This window comes from Ovis canadensis, chromosome 11 (genome assembly GCF_042477335.2).
Source record: "Ovis canadensis isolate MfBH-ARS-UI-01 breed Bighorn chromosome 11, ARS-UI_OviCan_v2, whole genome shotgun sequence".
Lineage (NCBI taxonomy): Eukaryota > Metazoa > Chordata > Mammalia > Artiodactyla > Bovidae > Ovis > Ovis canadensis.
This window is the reverse complement of record NC_091255.1, coordinates 59,507,539-59,523,015: the sequence shown is the minus strand read 5'-3', so window position 1 is coordinate 59,523,015 and position 15,477 is coordinate 59,507,539. Positions and strand designations below refer to the sequence as shown.

The window sequence follows — 15,477 nt, the reverse complement described above, 5'->3', positions numbered from 1 at the left end:
TGGCAGTTTGCTAAGCCTGCAGGGTCTGCACTGAGCTCTGGGGGTGGGGGTCTCAGGGACCCTGTGGTGGGAGTCCCCTGACTCACCCCACAAGGGATTCTGGTCCACTGGTTGGCTGGTCACAGGCCACACCCCACCCCATGCCCAGACCTGGCCAGGAGACAGTCAGCCTTCTGAGACACAAGAGCCGGTCCTCTCCTAGGAGGGTGCGCCCTGCAAGGACCACGGGGAGGTGTTGTTGCCTCCCCAGCCTTTGGGTCTGGCCTGGGGCAGGTGGGGCACCTTGGGCTGCTGGGAAAGTTCTACAGCAGAACCCAGGAGAGGTGAGGTGCCATGCAGGTGGGGTGGGAACTGACCCCACCAGGCAAGGAGGGTGCACGTGGGGGGCCAGGGCCACCCCTCTTTCCTCTCCAGCTGAGAGGCTTGCAGCAGGCCTGGGGTCCTCCCAGGCACCTTCTCTGGTGTGGTGACAAGAGGAGCCTCCTACCCCATGGCACCCCTCACTTATTTCCCCTGTAAAGTGTCCCCACCCTCCCTCTCACCCTTCCATCTTCAGACCTTGCCCCACCAGGGGCGGGCTGCCTGCTGGCTCCTCTCCTCCTTAGCCCACTCCCCAGAAACACCCCTGACCTTCCCGGATGTGGCCAGCAAGGGCCCTGGGGGATGCTGGCAGGGGCTGGGTATCCCAGAATACCAAGGACCTGGTCTGCTGCCCCCGCCCAGCTCAAGATTGCCTCCACCTCACTGAACCCCATTAGGTGCTGATGGTGTCACCTTTTTGACCCTGTTAATGCTCATGTCACAGGGTGGGGTTAAGTCTCCTGGCAACTCAGAGCGTGGGACCAGACTGGGGGGAATCTCAGTGGGGTGGTGGCTGAGGCCCAGGGCTTCTCCCTAGAACTGAGCAGGGGCTTCCAGGGCTCTGACTGGGGCAATCACAGTAGCCAACCTCAGGGAGTGTGAGAGCCTGGGAACAAGGGGGTTCTGGACCATGCCACCCCGAAGGAGTGCAGGGTCGAGGATCTCTGGCCCTGGGTTCCAGGGTATCTGACCCATCCTCGGCTCCCGGAGCCCTCTTCAGAGCCCACCACCACCACATTCTCTGCAGAAGCCCCTTTGAGGACCTGAGGCATTTCCCAGGCCAGCTACAGCAGCCCTGGCTTCTGGTCACAGAACAGCTGCTCTGATTCATAAAAATCATTTTTTATTTTCCTCTTCAATTCAGAGAGTAGGGTCTTGTTGGGAAGAAGAAAGGGTCCTTTCTGTGGCTGGACTGGGAGGACTTTTCTCCTTCCTCCTTCTCTGCCCCCCACCCAGATGCCCACCCGCTCTTCACACTCCCCCTCCCTGGCCACCCCACTCAGCTCCGGCCCTTGCCCACTCCCATTTCTTCTTCCATCTCCCCACCCTTACTCCCCCAGTCCTAACTCCCCTTCTGGGGTCCCAGAGGGTGGGACTTTATGCAGACTGGAGATGGGGGGAGGAGCCCCCGTAGATTCCTGTCCCCTGATCCCTGGCCGCCAGCTCAGGGTCAGACGTGGAGGGACGGGCGTGGCCATCACCCTCCCACTGCCCCCCGAAGGGTGTGGCAGGAAGGAGCCCACCACTCGGCCAGCTGAAGGCCGAGGGCGGGTGGGCGGGAGGCCCAGACCTCCTGAGGGGTCACAGGGGGGTCTGTGCCTGGGAAACGGGCGTCTGGGAAGGAGGAATTTACAGACTTCTGTTTACCAAAACGAGGCCCCGTAAAACATTTAACAGCAGCCAATTAAAGGGGGACAGCTGTGGCGCTTTAACCGCTCCCCTTACTACACACACAGGCCTCTGCCCCCCTGCCCTGGCCCGCCCCCACCCCCGTCGGGCTCGCCCAGCTTTTGTCAGGTCTTCTAGGAGCTGCATTTCATCTCGGAAACATCTGCTCCAGATGTGTCTCCACTCACAAACCAGGCGAGGCGGCCAGGCTCCCTGGACTCAGCTGTGCCCTCGGCAGGAGGGCGCTGCAGAGGGATGGGTCTGGTGGGCAGTGGGCACCTCCTCTGTGTCCTCCCACGGGCCCGGGGATGTGAGCCCCTCCGTGGGGAGACGCCCAGGGACTTCTCAGAGCTTTTGGAACACACGTGCTCAAGGGGAACCTCTGAACGGGACTGGTACGGGAGCGTTCTGCAGGGAGCACTTCTTGAGAATGGGTGCCACGGCTTGACCTCAGATCTCCTGATCCAGAGACCATCCTCCTGCATCATTAGGGGCAGGATGGTGGCTATGTTGAGGGGGCCACCAGGACCAGGGTTCAGGGTGCACCCTTTGGACTGGGGGCCTTGACCCTGGGGGCTCCGAGACTATTTGATGCCTGTGCGTTTCCCATTCTCTCAATGCTCCTCGTCCATCCCTACCTCTTAGCTGGGTTCCATAGCCTGACCCCACATTGGCATGGCTCCCCCCTCCCCAACCTCAGGCCTGCCAAGGGGCTGCTCCTGGGCCCCTCATGCAGCAAGCTCCAGGGCTTACCCACATGCACCCACAGAGATCGAGCCGGCCTCCACCCTCCATCTCAACAGCCTCAGCACCAGGCAGGCCAGCCTCAGGGCCTCTGAGGACCTGGGGCCTGGAGGCCTGTCCTGCAGCTCTGAGCCTCTCCTTCTGGAAAGGTGTTGGTCTCATGGGTTCCATGGAGCATGCGGCCATGAGTTGCCACAAGGAGTTTCAGTGAAACAGCAAAGGGCTTCTGTGCTAAGAGGAATTTAGAAAACAGTAAACGAGCAGGTCACACGGAGCTAGTTCCCTGCTTCAGACTTGTCTTAACTTTGTCGTGATGCATTGAGACGGAAGTTGGCACCCCTGCTCCCCAGGCATGGGGCTCCCAGCTCCCTTGTGTCAAGGCATGGCTTATGACCCGGCTCGAACACTCGCCCTGGGACCCGCCACCCTCCCCTCAGAGACCCTGCACCAGGCCCTCCTCCCTGTGGCCACTGCTCCCGGCGGAGACCCTGGGATTCCTTCCCACTCCCTTGTCACAGCCCAGGCGCCTCAGAAGTCAGGTGGGAAGCCTCTCCCAGCAGCCATTCGCTCTTGGGACAGCCATGGGGTCCCCGGGAGAAGCTCCTCTGGGACTCATTTTCCATAGGGAAAATGTTAAGAGCATTAGCTCAAAGCAGGAATTTTGGAGCAAGACAGCATCCTGTCCAGCCCAGCCCAGCCGGCTCAGCCATCCCAGCTGTAGGCCTCCACCCGCCCCCTCACCGCTGGGCCTGGTGGGGAAGGACCAGCTGTGAGGAGCTGCATTGCAGGTGGCTGGTGGCTCTGGGCATCCAACAGACACGCCTGCCACGGCTGTGCCTGCTCTCAAGGTGCCAGTGCCTAAGGGGCCTCCTTGGCCAAATGTTCGCTCTTTCTGTCTTCATCACTTCTGGGAGGCAGGATGTGTGTCCCAGGTGGCCAGAGCGAAGTCCAGGGTGTAGCTGGTGGTCCTCTGCTGGGCAGGGCCAGTCCAAGAAGACAGTCCAGGCCCCTTAAAGGGACAGAGTGGGGCCTGCTTGACCTGACTTGGAGGCTCCAGGCAGGGTCTGGGGCTGGGGACCAACGTGGGAAACTCTTCTGGGGGGCGATGCTGCCATGGCTGGGGACCAGCTCATTTTGCAGATCTCAGAGCACTAAGGAGGCCCGGCCAGTGTAGAGCCTGGTGCCCGTGGCCTCCAGCCAGGCAGAAGCTGGCCACACCCAACCAAGTCAGCCTCAGGGTGCGGGTCACTGAGCCCAGAGTGGCTTGCTCACCTGGCAGCTGCGATGGTACAGGCCAAGGTGGTGTCTGGCCCCGCCTCTCTCCTCTCGGCCTGAGCTGTGAGGGCCTCCATGTCCACTGAATGTGACCACCACATCTCCCACCTCTCCAGAGCCCCTTTTGTTGGCCTGTCTTGAAGCTCTCACACTGCTAAGTGCTACTGGGAGAGAAATCAAAGGCTCCCTCCTCCATCCTCCCCTCTCTCCCCAGCCCATCAGCAATTCAATTTGTGCCACACCGGAGGGATGGTATTAGTCGAGTCAGAGTTAATATGATGTATTGATGGGTTGATTTCCCACCGGCGGGCTGCACGCCGGGCTCCGCGGGGCGTCGCTCCTGGGCCACCCGCCGGCTTCTCACCTCCCTGGGGTCAGGGCAGGTGCAAGCCTGTGGCCCAGAGGCACCTCTACCACAGTCTCCTTGCTTCTCTAGCTCCAGGGTACCCCAGATTTTCGGGGAGTCTGGCATCCACCTTCCTACCCATGAGCCACTTGGATCACCATGGAAACAGCAATGTTCTCTATGGGCAACATCGTTTCTATGGAACCCAAAAAGGCAAGTGCTGGCGTGGGTCTGTGAGAGATTGCATGGGGCCTGGGACACAGTGAATCCTGGAGGGGTGGAGGGCAGGGCCAGGGGCTTCTGGGGCCCCAGATGAAGGTGGCCGGCCTGGATGAACCCTTCTCTCCAGGTCTCAGGCCACACTGTAGGGACAGGGGCTGAAAGAGGATGGGCCTGCTTCTCAGGCCCCCAGAGAATTTAAAATGCGGGGCCCAGGACCATGGCCAAGCAGCTGGTTGCATGCTGGGGTCAGGCGAGCATGCTGAAAACACAGCCATGCTCCGTGAGGTCTCATCACCCAAGTGGAAGCATCTCAAACAACCGCGGCCCTGAAGGAGAAGCACCCAGCTCCCTCAGCACCTGGCCTTACCCTGTGGCACCCCCACCCCGACCCACCCAAGCAGCTCAGGGGTCCCAGGGGCAGCTCAGGGGAGAATACCATCTGATGAGGGTAGGGGAGCCCCTAGAAGCCTGTACCTCTTGCCTCATCGAGCTAGACAGCACAAGGCCCAGGCCCCAACCCACACCAGGGCTTGAGGTCAGAGGGGTCGGGGTGGGGGGAAGGGGGTGGAGGCAGCAGCAGGGGCCAGGGGCAATGGTGTGCCCCCAGCAGATGGAGGGACTCCTGCCCCATTGGCAGGAGATGTTGCTGGAGCGGGTACGCTGAGGTTGGAGCTTTGCTGATAGGAGCATAGGGCTGGTGGAGTCAGGAGGGCATTCCGTAAGGAGAGTGTGTTCACACCACATGCCCACACGCACACGTGTGTGTGTAAAGGCCCAGCCTTCAGGGCGCAGATCCCATCAGGGAGCCCATGGGAGATGTAGCCACCTGGAGAGGAGACAGGTGTAGGGGGTCGCCTGAGACCTTGATGCCGGGTGTCCAGGATTTTTCTTGGGTGGGGTGATACTTCATCTGCGTTTTAGAAAGATCTTCCGGGGTGGTGCCCAGGAGGCTGGGGTTAGTTACCTTGTTAGATGACAAGTGATCTGGACCATGGGATCCCATGGGGGGCCTGGATGGAGCACGAGGGTCAGGGGGCCCCAGACGACCCCCATCTATGGCCCAGGCTGCAGGAAGGAGTGCACCTGGGGGTGAGTTCAGCTTCCATGCTGAGGGGCTGGGGGGTGGGGGCTGCCTTCCCAGGGGGTGACTGCACACTCGTGGTGGTCATTGCCAGAAGGGTGGGTTGAAAGGTTGATCTGGCTCAAGGAGAGGCGCCACCCGGGTGAAGAGGGTAAATAAGGACAGATCCAGCTCCAGGGAGCCCAGGGAACCCTAAGAGTGGGGCTCTGAGTGGGGGCAGGGGAGGGGCCCACAAAGTACCTGGCAGGCTTCAAGCAGCAGCAGCTAAGGAGGAGAGAGTCCTGAAGGGTCTCAGGGAAGGAAGGGGACCCCAGAGTGGTGACCCCATGAGGCAGGTTGGCGGTGGGCCTGTGCCCAGTCCTCCTGCCCTCCCGCCACCGTCCTCCCATTTCCTCACAGCCTCCCACTCCGTGACATTGGGGTGTCTGTGTCCTGGAGCCTACCTGGCATCTTTGTCCAGGCGGGGCGGCTGAGGCTGTGGAAGGCCTTACTCTCACTTGCCCCAGCCCAGGGCTGGCCAGCTTGGGTCGGGGCTGATGAGACACTGCCTGCAAATGGGCCAGGAGCACTCCTCGGCCGCATGAGGGGTTTGGACAGACACTGGATGCCCAGGGAGCCAGTCTCCTTGGGGTTGGAGCCCAGGTGCTCTGCTGCCCAGAGGAGAACCCCGCGCAGGCCGCAGCCTGAGTCCCTCCACCTCCCACATCAGCCTCCGCGTTTGCTGCTGCTGTTTTGACAGCGCTTGTCAAGAGCAGGCAGGTGGTCCCAGCCCCAGAAATCCGACCCAGAGCTAGGGACCCCCTCCAGGATGTGGGCCGCCGGCTTCCAGGAGCGCTGGCCGCCTCCTTGGCTTTCACAGTGTTGTGGCAGAGCCCCACCCAAGAACACTTTGGTTTTGGAAATTGAGCTAATTAGGTTTAGCCCAGGCTACCCTCTTCCCCCTTGCTTTAATTAGCAGGAAATTGACAAGGAATTTACACGACTGAGGACAGTTTTACAAGTTCCAAATGTTTCTTTTGTTCCCTCTCTAGGCTCCAGGCCATCCCGGCTGCCCATCCGCCACCCCAGCTGGGTGTAGAGGGGGTCGGTCCCTCCAGGTCCCCAGTAACCGAGCCCCAGCTTAGGGAGCAGTGGGTGTCTGCAGGGCTGGCCAGGGACCCTGGTAGAAACCAAGGCACCTCAGGTTAGGGGGGGCCCAGGCTGGCCCCATGCAGGGAGCTGGGGGAACACCCCCAGCCACTCAAGCAGGATGGGCCTGAGCTGCAGAGACATCGAGAGCCCAGAATGTAGGGGTGGCCGTCTGGACCATTTGCCTTTCTTCCTTCCTTAAAGGATCACCCTAGCCCCTGGTGCAGAAGGCTTGGGGGCCTCTCAGAGTATTCAGAAGGTAGGTGGGCTGGGTCCTTCACTCCTGGCCCATTCTCAGACGCATGTCCGCCCAGAGCCTCACTTCCTCCTGGGCGGGGGTGTCTTGGCACTTACAGGGGCTACTAAAGGCCGCCAATTTTGCTGTCCACAGTACGCTATCCTGCTTTCAGGGGCCTGCCTCAGATAACTCTCCACGTGGCTGGGCGTCCTGAGCTGTGTAGTAGCCACATCATAGCACATGCTGTCCACTTTTAGCCATCCCCCAACTATAAGCCCCTGGAGAAAGAAATGGAAACCCACTCCAGTATTCTTGCCTGGGAAAATCCCACGGACAGAGGACCCTGGTGGGCTACAGTCCATGGGGTCGCAGAGTCGGACATGACTGAGTGACTAAGCATACAGCTATAAGCCCACAGCCTCCTTAGCCTTTAGAGTTCTGATGGCTGTTTGTAAAGACCTGATCAGTTTGCACTCCTCCAGCATCATGTGGGGTTGGGGGAAATACTGCAGCCCCAGACTCCACCCCCGTGAGTCCAGCGAGGACACACTGCCACCTGCTCCCGCCCTTCCTCCACTAATCCTCAGGGTCCAGCTGGGCATGGTAGCTGTGCTCTTTTCAGCGTTCCCCTTCTAGGGGTGAACATAAGTCAGAACCTCTGGGGCATGGGGAGTCGGTATTGAATGGGGACAGAGAGCTTCAGATTGGGAGCATGAAGAATTCCAGAAATGGACAGGGATGAAGGTTGCACACCATGAACATAGTAGCCACTAAATGGCACACTTTAAAATGGTTAAAGTGGTGATATTTATGTTAATACGTTTTCTACAGTTATAAACCTTCCCTGGAAAGTACCAGTGGGTCAGGGTCAGCCGGTGATAGTGGGGAGGCACCTGGAGCAGTGTCTTGGGGGCACTGAGCCCTCCGGCACCTGCCTTGAGCTTCTTGTTGACCTCAGCTCTCTCGACACGCAGATAACTTCTACCTGCGCAACCTGGCCCCCCAGCCCACGCTCCTGCCCGCCAACCACAACTTCCCCAGTGTGGCCCGGGCCGCCCCCGGCCACCCCATCGGCTCCTGCAGCCGCGACCGGGGCGAGGCCAGCCACCTGCAGAAGGGCACCAAGGAGTTCGACCGCTTCCTCATGGGCAAAGAGAAAGCCGGCAAGGCTGCAGAGGGCAAGGAGCGGCCAGCAGCAGAGGAGGACGTCGCCCGGGGGCGGCATAAGCTGGTGCTGCCCATGCCAGGGGACTCTCACTGCAAGGAGGGCAGCATGGCCCGGGGAGCCTGCGAAGGCCGCCCCAAGCACCTGGCCTCCTGCCTTCTCAACACCAAGGTGCTCGACGGCGAGCTGGGCCGGTCTGCGCTGGCCAGCTGCGCGGGGGCCGTGCTGGGGCGGCCGGGTGTGGGCATGCCGGCCTCTGGACGCTGCGCCAAGGAGGCGGCGGGCCCCACGGAGCCTGGGCCAGCCTTCAGCGAGTGCCTGGAGCGGAGGCAGATGCTACACCATGCCGTGTCCTACACAGTGCCATCCGGCCTGCCCGCGGGGCCGCCCCCTCCCCTCAGCACAGCTGCAGCCGGCCCCTTCCCCTGCCTGCAGCTGCATGGGGGCCCGGATGGGCTCTGCCCCTTACAGGACAAAGTCCCCCGGGACCTGAAGGCCAGTGGGCCCACCTTTGTGCCTTCCGTGGGACACCTGGCCGACAAGAGCCGCCCCTTCCAGGCGGCCGAGGCCTGTGCCGTGGTGGGTGAGGGCAAGGATCGGCACCTGGAGGCAGCTGCCGCGCCTGACCATGCTGCGCCTTACGGGGTCTCCTACGCCCACCTGAAGGCCGAGGGCAAGGGTGAGCGGCGGTCCGGGAGCTTCGAGGCGGCCCTCAACCCCCGGCTGAAGGGCCTGGAGTACCTGGACAGTGCCGGCCCCGAAGCCCCCTTCCCCGGGCTCCCCAAAGCGGGTCTGGACAAAAGCGGCTACTTTGAGTTGCCTACCCCCTCGCAAGACTGCGCCCGGCCTAATCACCAGGACCCACTGGGCGGGAAAGTCACCCAGGCCTGCTGCACTTTAGACAAGGCTGCCAGCAAGGAGACTCCTGTGGGTGCCCCCGGGGCCCAGAAGGTGGCTCGCATCCGGCATCAGCAGCACTTGGTGGCCCCTGAGGTAGAATCAGGGGGCAGCGGGGCCGAGGCCAAGCGCAAGTCTCTGGAACTGGCGTCTCTTGGCTATGGCGGGCCACCCCCGCCCCCATGGAATGTCCAGTCAGGCCAGGGGGCCACCATGGCCATTGGCGAGGAGCGCAAGGCGGGCGCCTATCTAGACCCCTTTGGTGGCACCCTGCAGCAGGCTGCCCTCCTGTCACAGGACCTGCCTGCCCCTCCCGACGAGGTCTCGGCCATGAAGAACTTGCTCAAATACAGCAACCAAGCGCTGGTCGTTGGCCAGAAGGCACCCTTCGTGGGCCTCGGAGGCCTGAAGGCCAGCTGTGCCCAGCAGGATGGGAAGTTCCCAGCCTCCAAGGGTGCAGGCCAGGCCCCAGGCGAGGTGGAAAGGCCAGACTGTGCCCGAAGCCGGGAGCATGATGCCACTCACAGTGATGGGGAGGTGCGGCAGCCTCCCGTGGGCATTGCGGTAGCCTTGGCCAGGCAGAAGGACACGGTGAGCCGGTCGGAGTCGGCCTACAGTGCCAACACAGGGCGGCAGGGCCGGGCAGCCCCCACCTTCAAAGGTACGGACCCTCCACGGAGAGGGAGGCGGGGTGGGCGTGTCACTGACCTGCCCTAGTCCACTCACCTAGGGCTCCCAGGGCTGGACCCCAGGCTTTCGCGCCCATCACCTCCCCACGTCTGCAGTTTTTCCCAGGGCTGAGCTGACCTGCCCTGCACCTTTCCCGTGAGGTTCACAGGGCAGGAGACCCCCTCAGTTCATCAGTCTCCTGGCTCGAAGTGGGGTTCCTGCTTGCTTTAGCTGTGGCTCCCTAGCCAACCCAACCCTTGTCCCTTCTGCCATCTCCCACCCTTGCAGCTGGCGGTGGGCCCCGCTCCACCCACCCGTTAGACCTGGAGGCCGAGGAGGAGAGGGCCCGCCTGTGTGAGGACCGCCTGGGGCTCGCCGGCCGCGAACTGCTGCTTCAGTAAGAACCAGGCTGCACCTTTGGTCTGGGGACTGGGCCACGCCCCTGGGGGTGCCCAGTGGTGCCACATGGGATTAAGTGGCCACAATGTTAGGTTTTGTGACTTGTCTCCAGGCACAGATATGCACCCACTCCCAGGCTTTGCTGGGGTTTCTGCCCACTTTGGAGGGAGTTCTGCTAACTTCCCCTCAGCTGGGGGACCAGTGCTGGTGCTGAGCGTGACCCCACAGGGTGGGGTGGAAGACCTGGGCTGGGGGTGGCTGGCGGCCATGCGGAACCCTCACCCACCCCCATGATGGACAGGGACAACAAGGACCTCGTGGAATTCGCCCGGATCCACCCATCAGGCGGCTGTCCTGGGGACCTGGCCCCCCATCTCATGATCACCGGGGGATCCTCCCTGCAGAGCGGCCAGCTGGCCGGGGACCCGGCCCCCCATCCCCACCCTGCCCACCCTCCCTGGCTGCCCCGCACCCGCAGCCCCTCCTTGTGGATGGGAGGACATTCCTACGGTCAGTGTCTGAGGGCAGGCAGGGGACAGGGCAGGACAAGAATCCTGGTGGGCATGGTGGTCAGTGCCAGCCTGGGGCCCTGTTTCCTCCTGTGCTCTGTCTGACCTCATTGCCGTGTCTCCACAGGCCTTGGGCACCCTGCCCTGCACCAGAATCTGCCCCCCGGCTTCCCTGCCTCCGTGCCCGGCTCCATGCCCCCTGTCTTCCCCCTCTCCCAGGATGCCCCCACACAACTAGTCATCCTGCCCTCTGAGCCCACACCCCACACGGCCCCCCATGCGCTTGGTAAGGGCCTCTCGGGCCAGGCTATTTGCATGTTGTGGGGGGATCCGAAGCGGGTCTGAGGAAGGGAGCAGCTCCCATGGGTGCTGGGGAACGGGCAGCGAGGCAGGCACCCAGCCAGGGTCCGAGAGACAGGTGTGAGGTGAGAAGCAAGAAGTGAGGGCTGGAGGAGGCCCGCTCGGTGGCTGGGATGTGGCCCGGTCATCCTGTCTCCACCAGAGCTGACCGTTCTTCTGGCCCTGCCTGCAGCTGATGTCATGGACCAGGCTTCGCTGTGGCCCCCCATGTACGGGGGCCGGGGCCCCACCTCCCACATGCAGCACCCGGGCCAGCTCCCCGTCTACTCGCGGTCCCAGTTCCTGCGGCAACAGGAGCTGTATGCCCTGCAGCAGCAGCAGCAGCAGCAGCAGCAGCAGCAGCGGGCCACTCAGGCCCTGGAGCTGCAGCGAGCCAGCCAATTCCAGGTACACCCCGGCCATGCCCAGCCAGGACCCAGGGCACCACTGACTCCCTCTGTGCTTCAACCTGGTCCAGTCCAGGAGTCCCCACTGCCCATTCCCCCCGCCTCTGCCCTGCACTACAATGCCCTGAGCATTGGGGACCCCAACTGGGCTGAGCCTCTGCCCCACCCCAACAGCAGAAGCCTGAGGACCACCACCTGGAGCTGGAGGAGCCCGCCCAGGACAAGGCCTTGAAGTCCACCCACAAGCCAGTTGCCTTAACCCCCACGGCCAAGGGCACCCCCTCACCCGCCACCGCAGGCCCTGCCAAGCTGTCACCCTGCTGCCACTCTCCCGCCCCGAAGCCCACCCCTGCCAGCTGCCCTACACCACCACCGCATCCTGGCGCCCCGTGCACTTTATCCGTCTGCCCCACCGGCAGCCCCGGGCTAGGCTCCAAGCTGCCCAGCGCCGAAGACAAGAGTGGGGAGGGCCAGCGGCCCAGAGCCGACCTCAACACATTGGAACCAGGTGAGAGCGGGCGCACTAGGCTGGCCTTCGCCTGCCTCCCCCCCACTCAGGCCTGTCACCTGCCTGGTGGGCTGAGCTGAGTGGGGACCAGGCTACCTGGCTTGGCCCTTGCAGGGCTGACCTCACCTTCCCAGTCCCCCTGATGGGGCCCGGGACAAGGTGGCCTGTCCCCCTGCTCTTTCCCTTCCTCCCTCTCCGTGTCCTTCTGAGAGACCCATAGGGAAAGCACTCAGGGTCCCTGTCCCTGGCAGATGGGGCAGGGTGAAGGTCAGGCCCAGCCAGCTGGCGCTAGAGCCTCGAGGATGAGAAAGCGCCTGGCCTGCCAGGGATGGTGGCAGGACCACAGGGCAGCAGCCATGAAGCTGGGCAACACGGAGCTCATTCTCACTGTGGGGGCCCAAAATGCCACGGCTTGAGCCTGAGGCAAGGAGGAGCAGCCTGCGGTGAAGGGTCCAAGCCCAGCCTGGCCGCTGCAACCGCTCTCCCGCCCGCTGCCCGCCAGCTCCCCACAGCTATTTGATTCTCTCTGAATTAGGCTAAGAGTTTATAGTGGAAGCCCGTGTGGCAAACATAAAACCCGTCCCAGTTCCACAATAAGGAGGCTGAGCCAGCCGAGGTGGTTGTGTGTGTGTGTGTGTGTTTTAGACTTTTTTTGCTTTCTTTTTTTTTATTGTAGTTAATGGGGCGTAATGCCTCCAACAGGCTGCCAGCTCGTTCTGGTTCAGGGAAAACCCTGATTCAAGTATCTTGTTTTAAAATCCCCCCTTTTCTGGTTAGCCACACCACACATGCCAGAGGTGGCCTCTAGGAACCCCCCAGGGGTCCCCCCAACCCCGCCAAGGCTGTGGCAGGAGCTGGGGAGCTCACAACCATCCTGGTTGAGGAGGGGGGCCTAGGAAATCGCCCCTCCTGCCCCCGGTGCTCTTCTGCCCCTTTCAACACACCATGTCCCCATTCCTGCCTGTCACGTTTCACAAGCAGAGGGTTGGCTGGGGACCCTCCCCACAGGTGGAACTGGGGCGTTGGAGGCCACCCTCGTCCCCAGCTGCTCTCCTGACCGCGCTCCTCTCTTGCAGACCTGCCTCCCGGATACACGTGCCCCGCGGCGGCCAGCTCGGGCTTCTCCCTGCCCCGCAGCGTGCACTCATCTGACCTCTCGGACCCTGAAACTATGCAAACTGCCCCCCTGGGGGCCCAGCCTGAGCTGGCCAGGACGTTCCCACCTGGGGAGCTCTGCCTCCGCAGCCCCCAGAAACTGGAGGAGCCTGGGCTGCCCTCAGGGACCAGGGAGGCCACCCAGGACCTTGCCGCCACCCCCCACCCTGCCGAGCGGGGACCCCCGGGGAAGGCAGCAGACTCCAGTCCACTGGAGGGGGTGCGAGAACTGCGGTGCGGGGCTCACCTCGAGGGAGGGGGCCCTGAGGCCTCTGGCCAGGCTGATTCTACTCAGGGAGGAGGGGCCCAAGAGGCAAGGACCACGGAGGAGGGGCGGGAGGAGGGAGAGCTGGGGCCCTCGTTGGGGGCCGGTCCCCAGGCCATGGAGCAGCCAGCGAGGAGCCTGGGCGCCGTGGATCAGGCTGAGCCGGGCAAACAGCAGGCCCCTACAGAAGCAGAGGCGGAGGAGGTGGCCAAGTTCGAGGAGGCCGAGCTGGAAGAGGAGGAAGAGGAGCAGGACTGGGGTTCAACTCCTGACAACAGCCAGCTGCCCAGGGAGCTGCCCGGGCTGGACGCTCTGGTGGCAGCCACCATCAACCTGGGGGACCTGCCTGGCGTCAGCCCACTGGACCCTCTGCCCCCCGCAGTCCCTGGGCCACCCAGCACAGCTCCCCTGCCCCGTAGCTCAGGGATTCATGGAATTGCCCTGCTCAGCGAGCTGGCCGACCTGGAGATCCAGCAGCAGAGGACTGAGCCAGCCCTGCAAGGTGAGCCCCATCCCTCCAGAGCCCTGGGAGCTGGACCCTCAGGCACAGACTCAGGGTCAACCTTCAGCCCCACTCAGTTGTCCCCACAGTGTGGCCCCAGGTCAGGAAACCAGGCAGGTGCGCCCACACCTCCAGCATCACCTCCAGCCCCCCCTGCAGGTTGGCCGTGAGGGCAGGGCCTCAGGGCCAGGCCTGTGGCCCCGATGGTGGTGTCAGGAAGACCCCTGGGATTCTCACGATACCCTGGGGGGCAGGGGGTGTGCTCAAGGTTGTCCCCATTTTATGCACAAGGATGCCAAGGCCCACAGGTTGAGGGGTGGGGGGCCCAGGTCACTAAATGGTGATCTCACAGCCAGGAAAGGGGAGGAGAGATGGCGCTCTATCTGCAAGCTACCACCACCGTGGGTTCTGCAGCTCCCGAACCTGATACCTGCATGGGGTCCAGCTAAAGACACAGTGACCCTCGCCTCCCAGGCCCTAGGGAGGTGAGGCCCCCTAAGCCTCACCAGGCCCCCGGAACTGACCTGCTGGGAAAATTGCTCCTGGGCTCCCTGCATCCCACCCAAGGGCCAGGCCTCTGCTTAGGCCTCTCTAGACCTTAGGTCCCCCCGAGGGACTCCACCCAGGCTCTCCCAGCTGGAACCCCAGGGGGGCAAGGGGAAGCACCCCCAGCCAGGCACTGTACCAGGTTGACGTTTATAGAAAGAACCCAACAACATCCTCAGCTGGCCTGCCCGTCTTCTCAGCATAATGAACTCTCACAGCCCACAGCCAGCCGCCAGCACCTCTTGTGCTCCGTGGAGATAAGCGAAAGTTCTTGTTAATTTCCCCGAAGGCCTCTGTGTCACTCCTCTGCTGTCTGACCAGAGGGGCCACCACTGTGCTGGTGAGGAGAGTGAGCCAGTGAGCCCTTGCTGGTCATGACCCCTGGAGAGGTGAGGTGAGGTGGCCCTGGGCAGGGGTCTCTGCTGCCCAAGTCACCTTGTGAGTGTGGCTGGCGTGAGGGTGCACTGAGCCGATGCCAAGCACCATGTGTGTGGCCGCCCAGTCGGTGCCTGTGAATGCCTGCTGGACCCATGCCCATTCATTGAATGGATGCTCACGTGTAGACCACGTGTGTCCCATTGTGGGCGTTGCAGCTGCCAGTCCAGGCCAGGCCCTGCTGTCACTGCTGGGTCTCCACCCCACCCTCCCCTTCTGGAACCTGCAAGCCCCACTCTCCCCTCTTGTTTCTCCCAAGCCCCCCACCCTCCCTTCATAGAGCCCTCGGGTCTTCACCCTCCCCTTGTGCCGCTCCCAGGCCCACCCCTTCTCACTGTCCCAGTTAATTGGCCGGTGTGCGCAGCCTCTCAGCTCTGGAGCTGTTCCCTACAAGCTCAGTGACTGCCTTGCCTGAAATTAATTAGGAAATCAGCTTGTTTTCAGAGCAAAAGGGAGGACTCACAGAAGGAGAAGACAGGAGAAGAACATCCTGGGAACAGGCTGGGATGCGGAGGGGAGAGGGAGGAAAAAGACCCCAGAGGGTCAGCAGGGCCTCCCGCCGCCCTCTTGTCCTTGAGTACATCCCCCTGAAGTATATCCCAGGCTGGGGAGAGCTGCTGAAAGGCCAGACGGGGACCCCTGAGAAGTGGGAGTGAGAAAGGTGACGTGGCCCCTGGCTCCGTAGCCGGGCCCCAGGCCGTTTGCTCCCATGCTGGAAAGAGCTCTGCTCTCACTGGTGTGGGCGTCGAGAGCCCTCACTGCCCCCACCAGTAAGACTTGGCCCAGGACCCTGGCTTATCCCCCATCTGGGCTCAAGTCCAGGGAGCTCAGTGGGCAGACTGCCCAGCCCGCAGACCTCCATTCCAGCTGGGGCAGGAACTCAGGCCCCAGACAGAGC

At 62.7% G+C, this 15,477-nt stretch overlaps 1 protein-coding gene across 3 annotated transcripts in view; it reads left to right on the top strand.

The window, feature by feature from the left end:
• The window catches only part of BAHCC1 (BAH domain and coiled-coil containing 1), a 56,682-nt gene that overhangs the window by 26,270 nt on the left and 14,935 nt on the right, over positions 1-15,477 (top strand). For 2 of the 3 annotated variants that reach the window (XM_069543791.1, XM_069543790.1), the window contains exons 3-10: positions 4,205-4,327; positions 7,758-9,506; positions 9,803-9,911; positions 10,215-10,423; positions 10,550-10,708; positions 10,955-11,169; positions 11,343-11,676; positions 12,753-13,598. In XM_069543791.1, coding sequence (XP_069399892.1) covers positions 4,205-4,327; positions 7,758-9,506; positions 9,803-9,911; positions 10,215-10,423; positions 10,550-10,708; positions 10,955-11,169; positions 11,343-11,676; positions 12,753-13,598 — 3,744 coding nt within the window. The remainder of the gene's footprint in view (positions 1-4,204; positions 4,328-7,757; positions 9,507-9,802; positions 9,912-10,214; positions 10,424-10,549; positions 10,709-10,954; positions 11,170-11,342; positions 11,677-12,752; positions 13,599-15,477) is intronic. The other variant, XM_069543789.1, reaches the window with a different exon arrangement.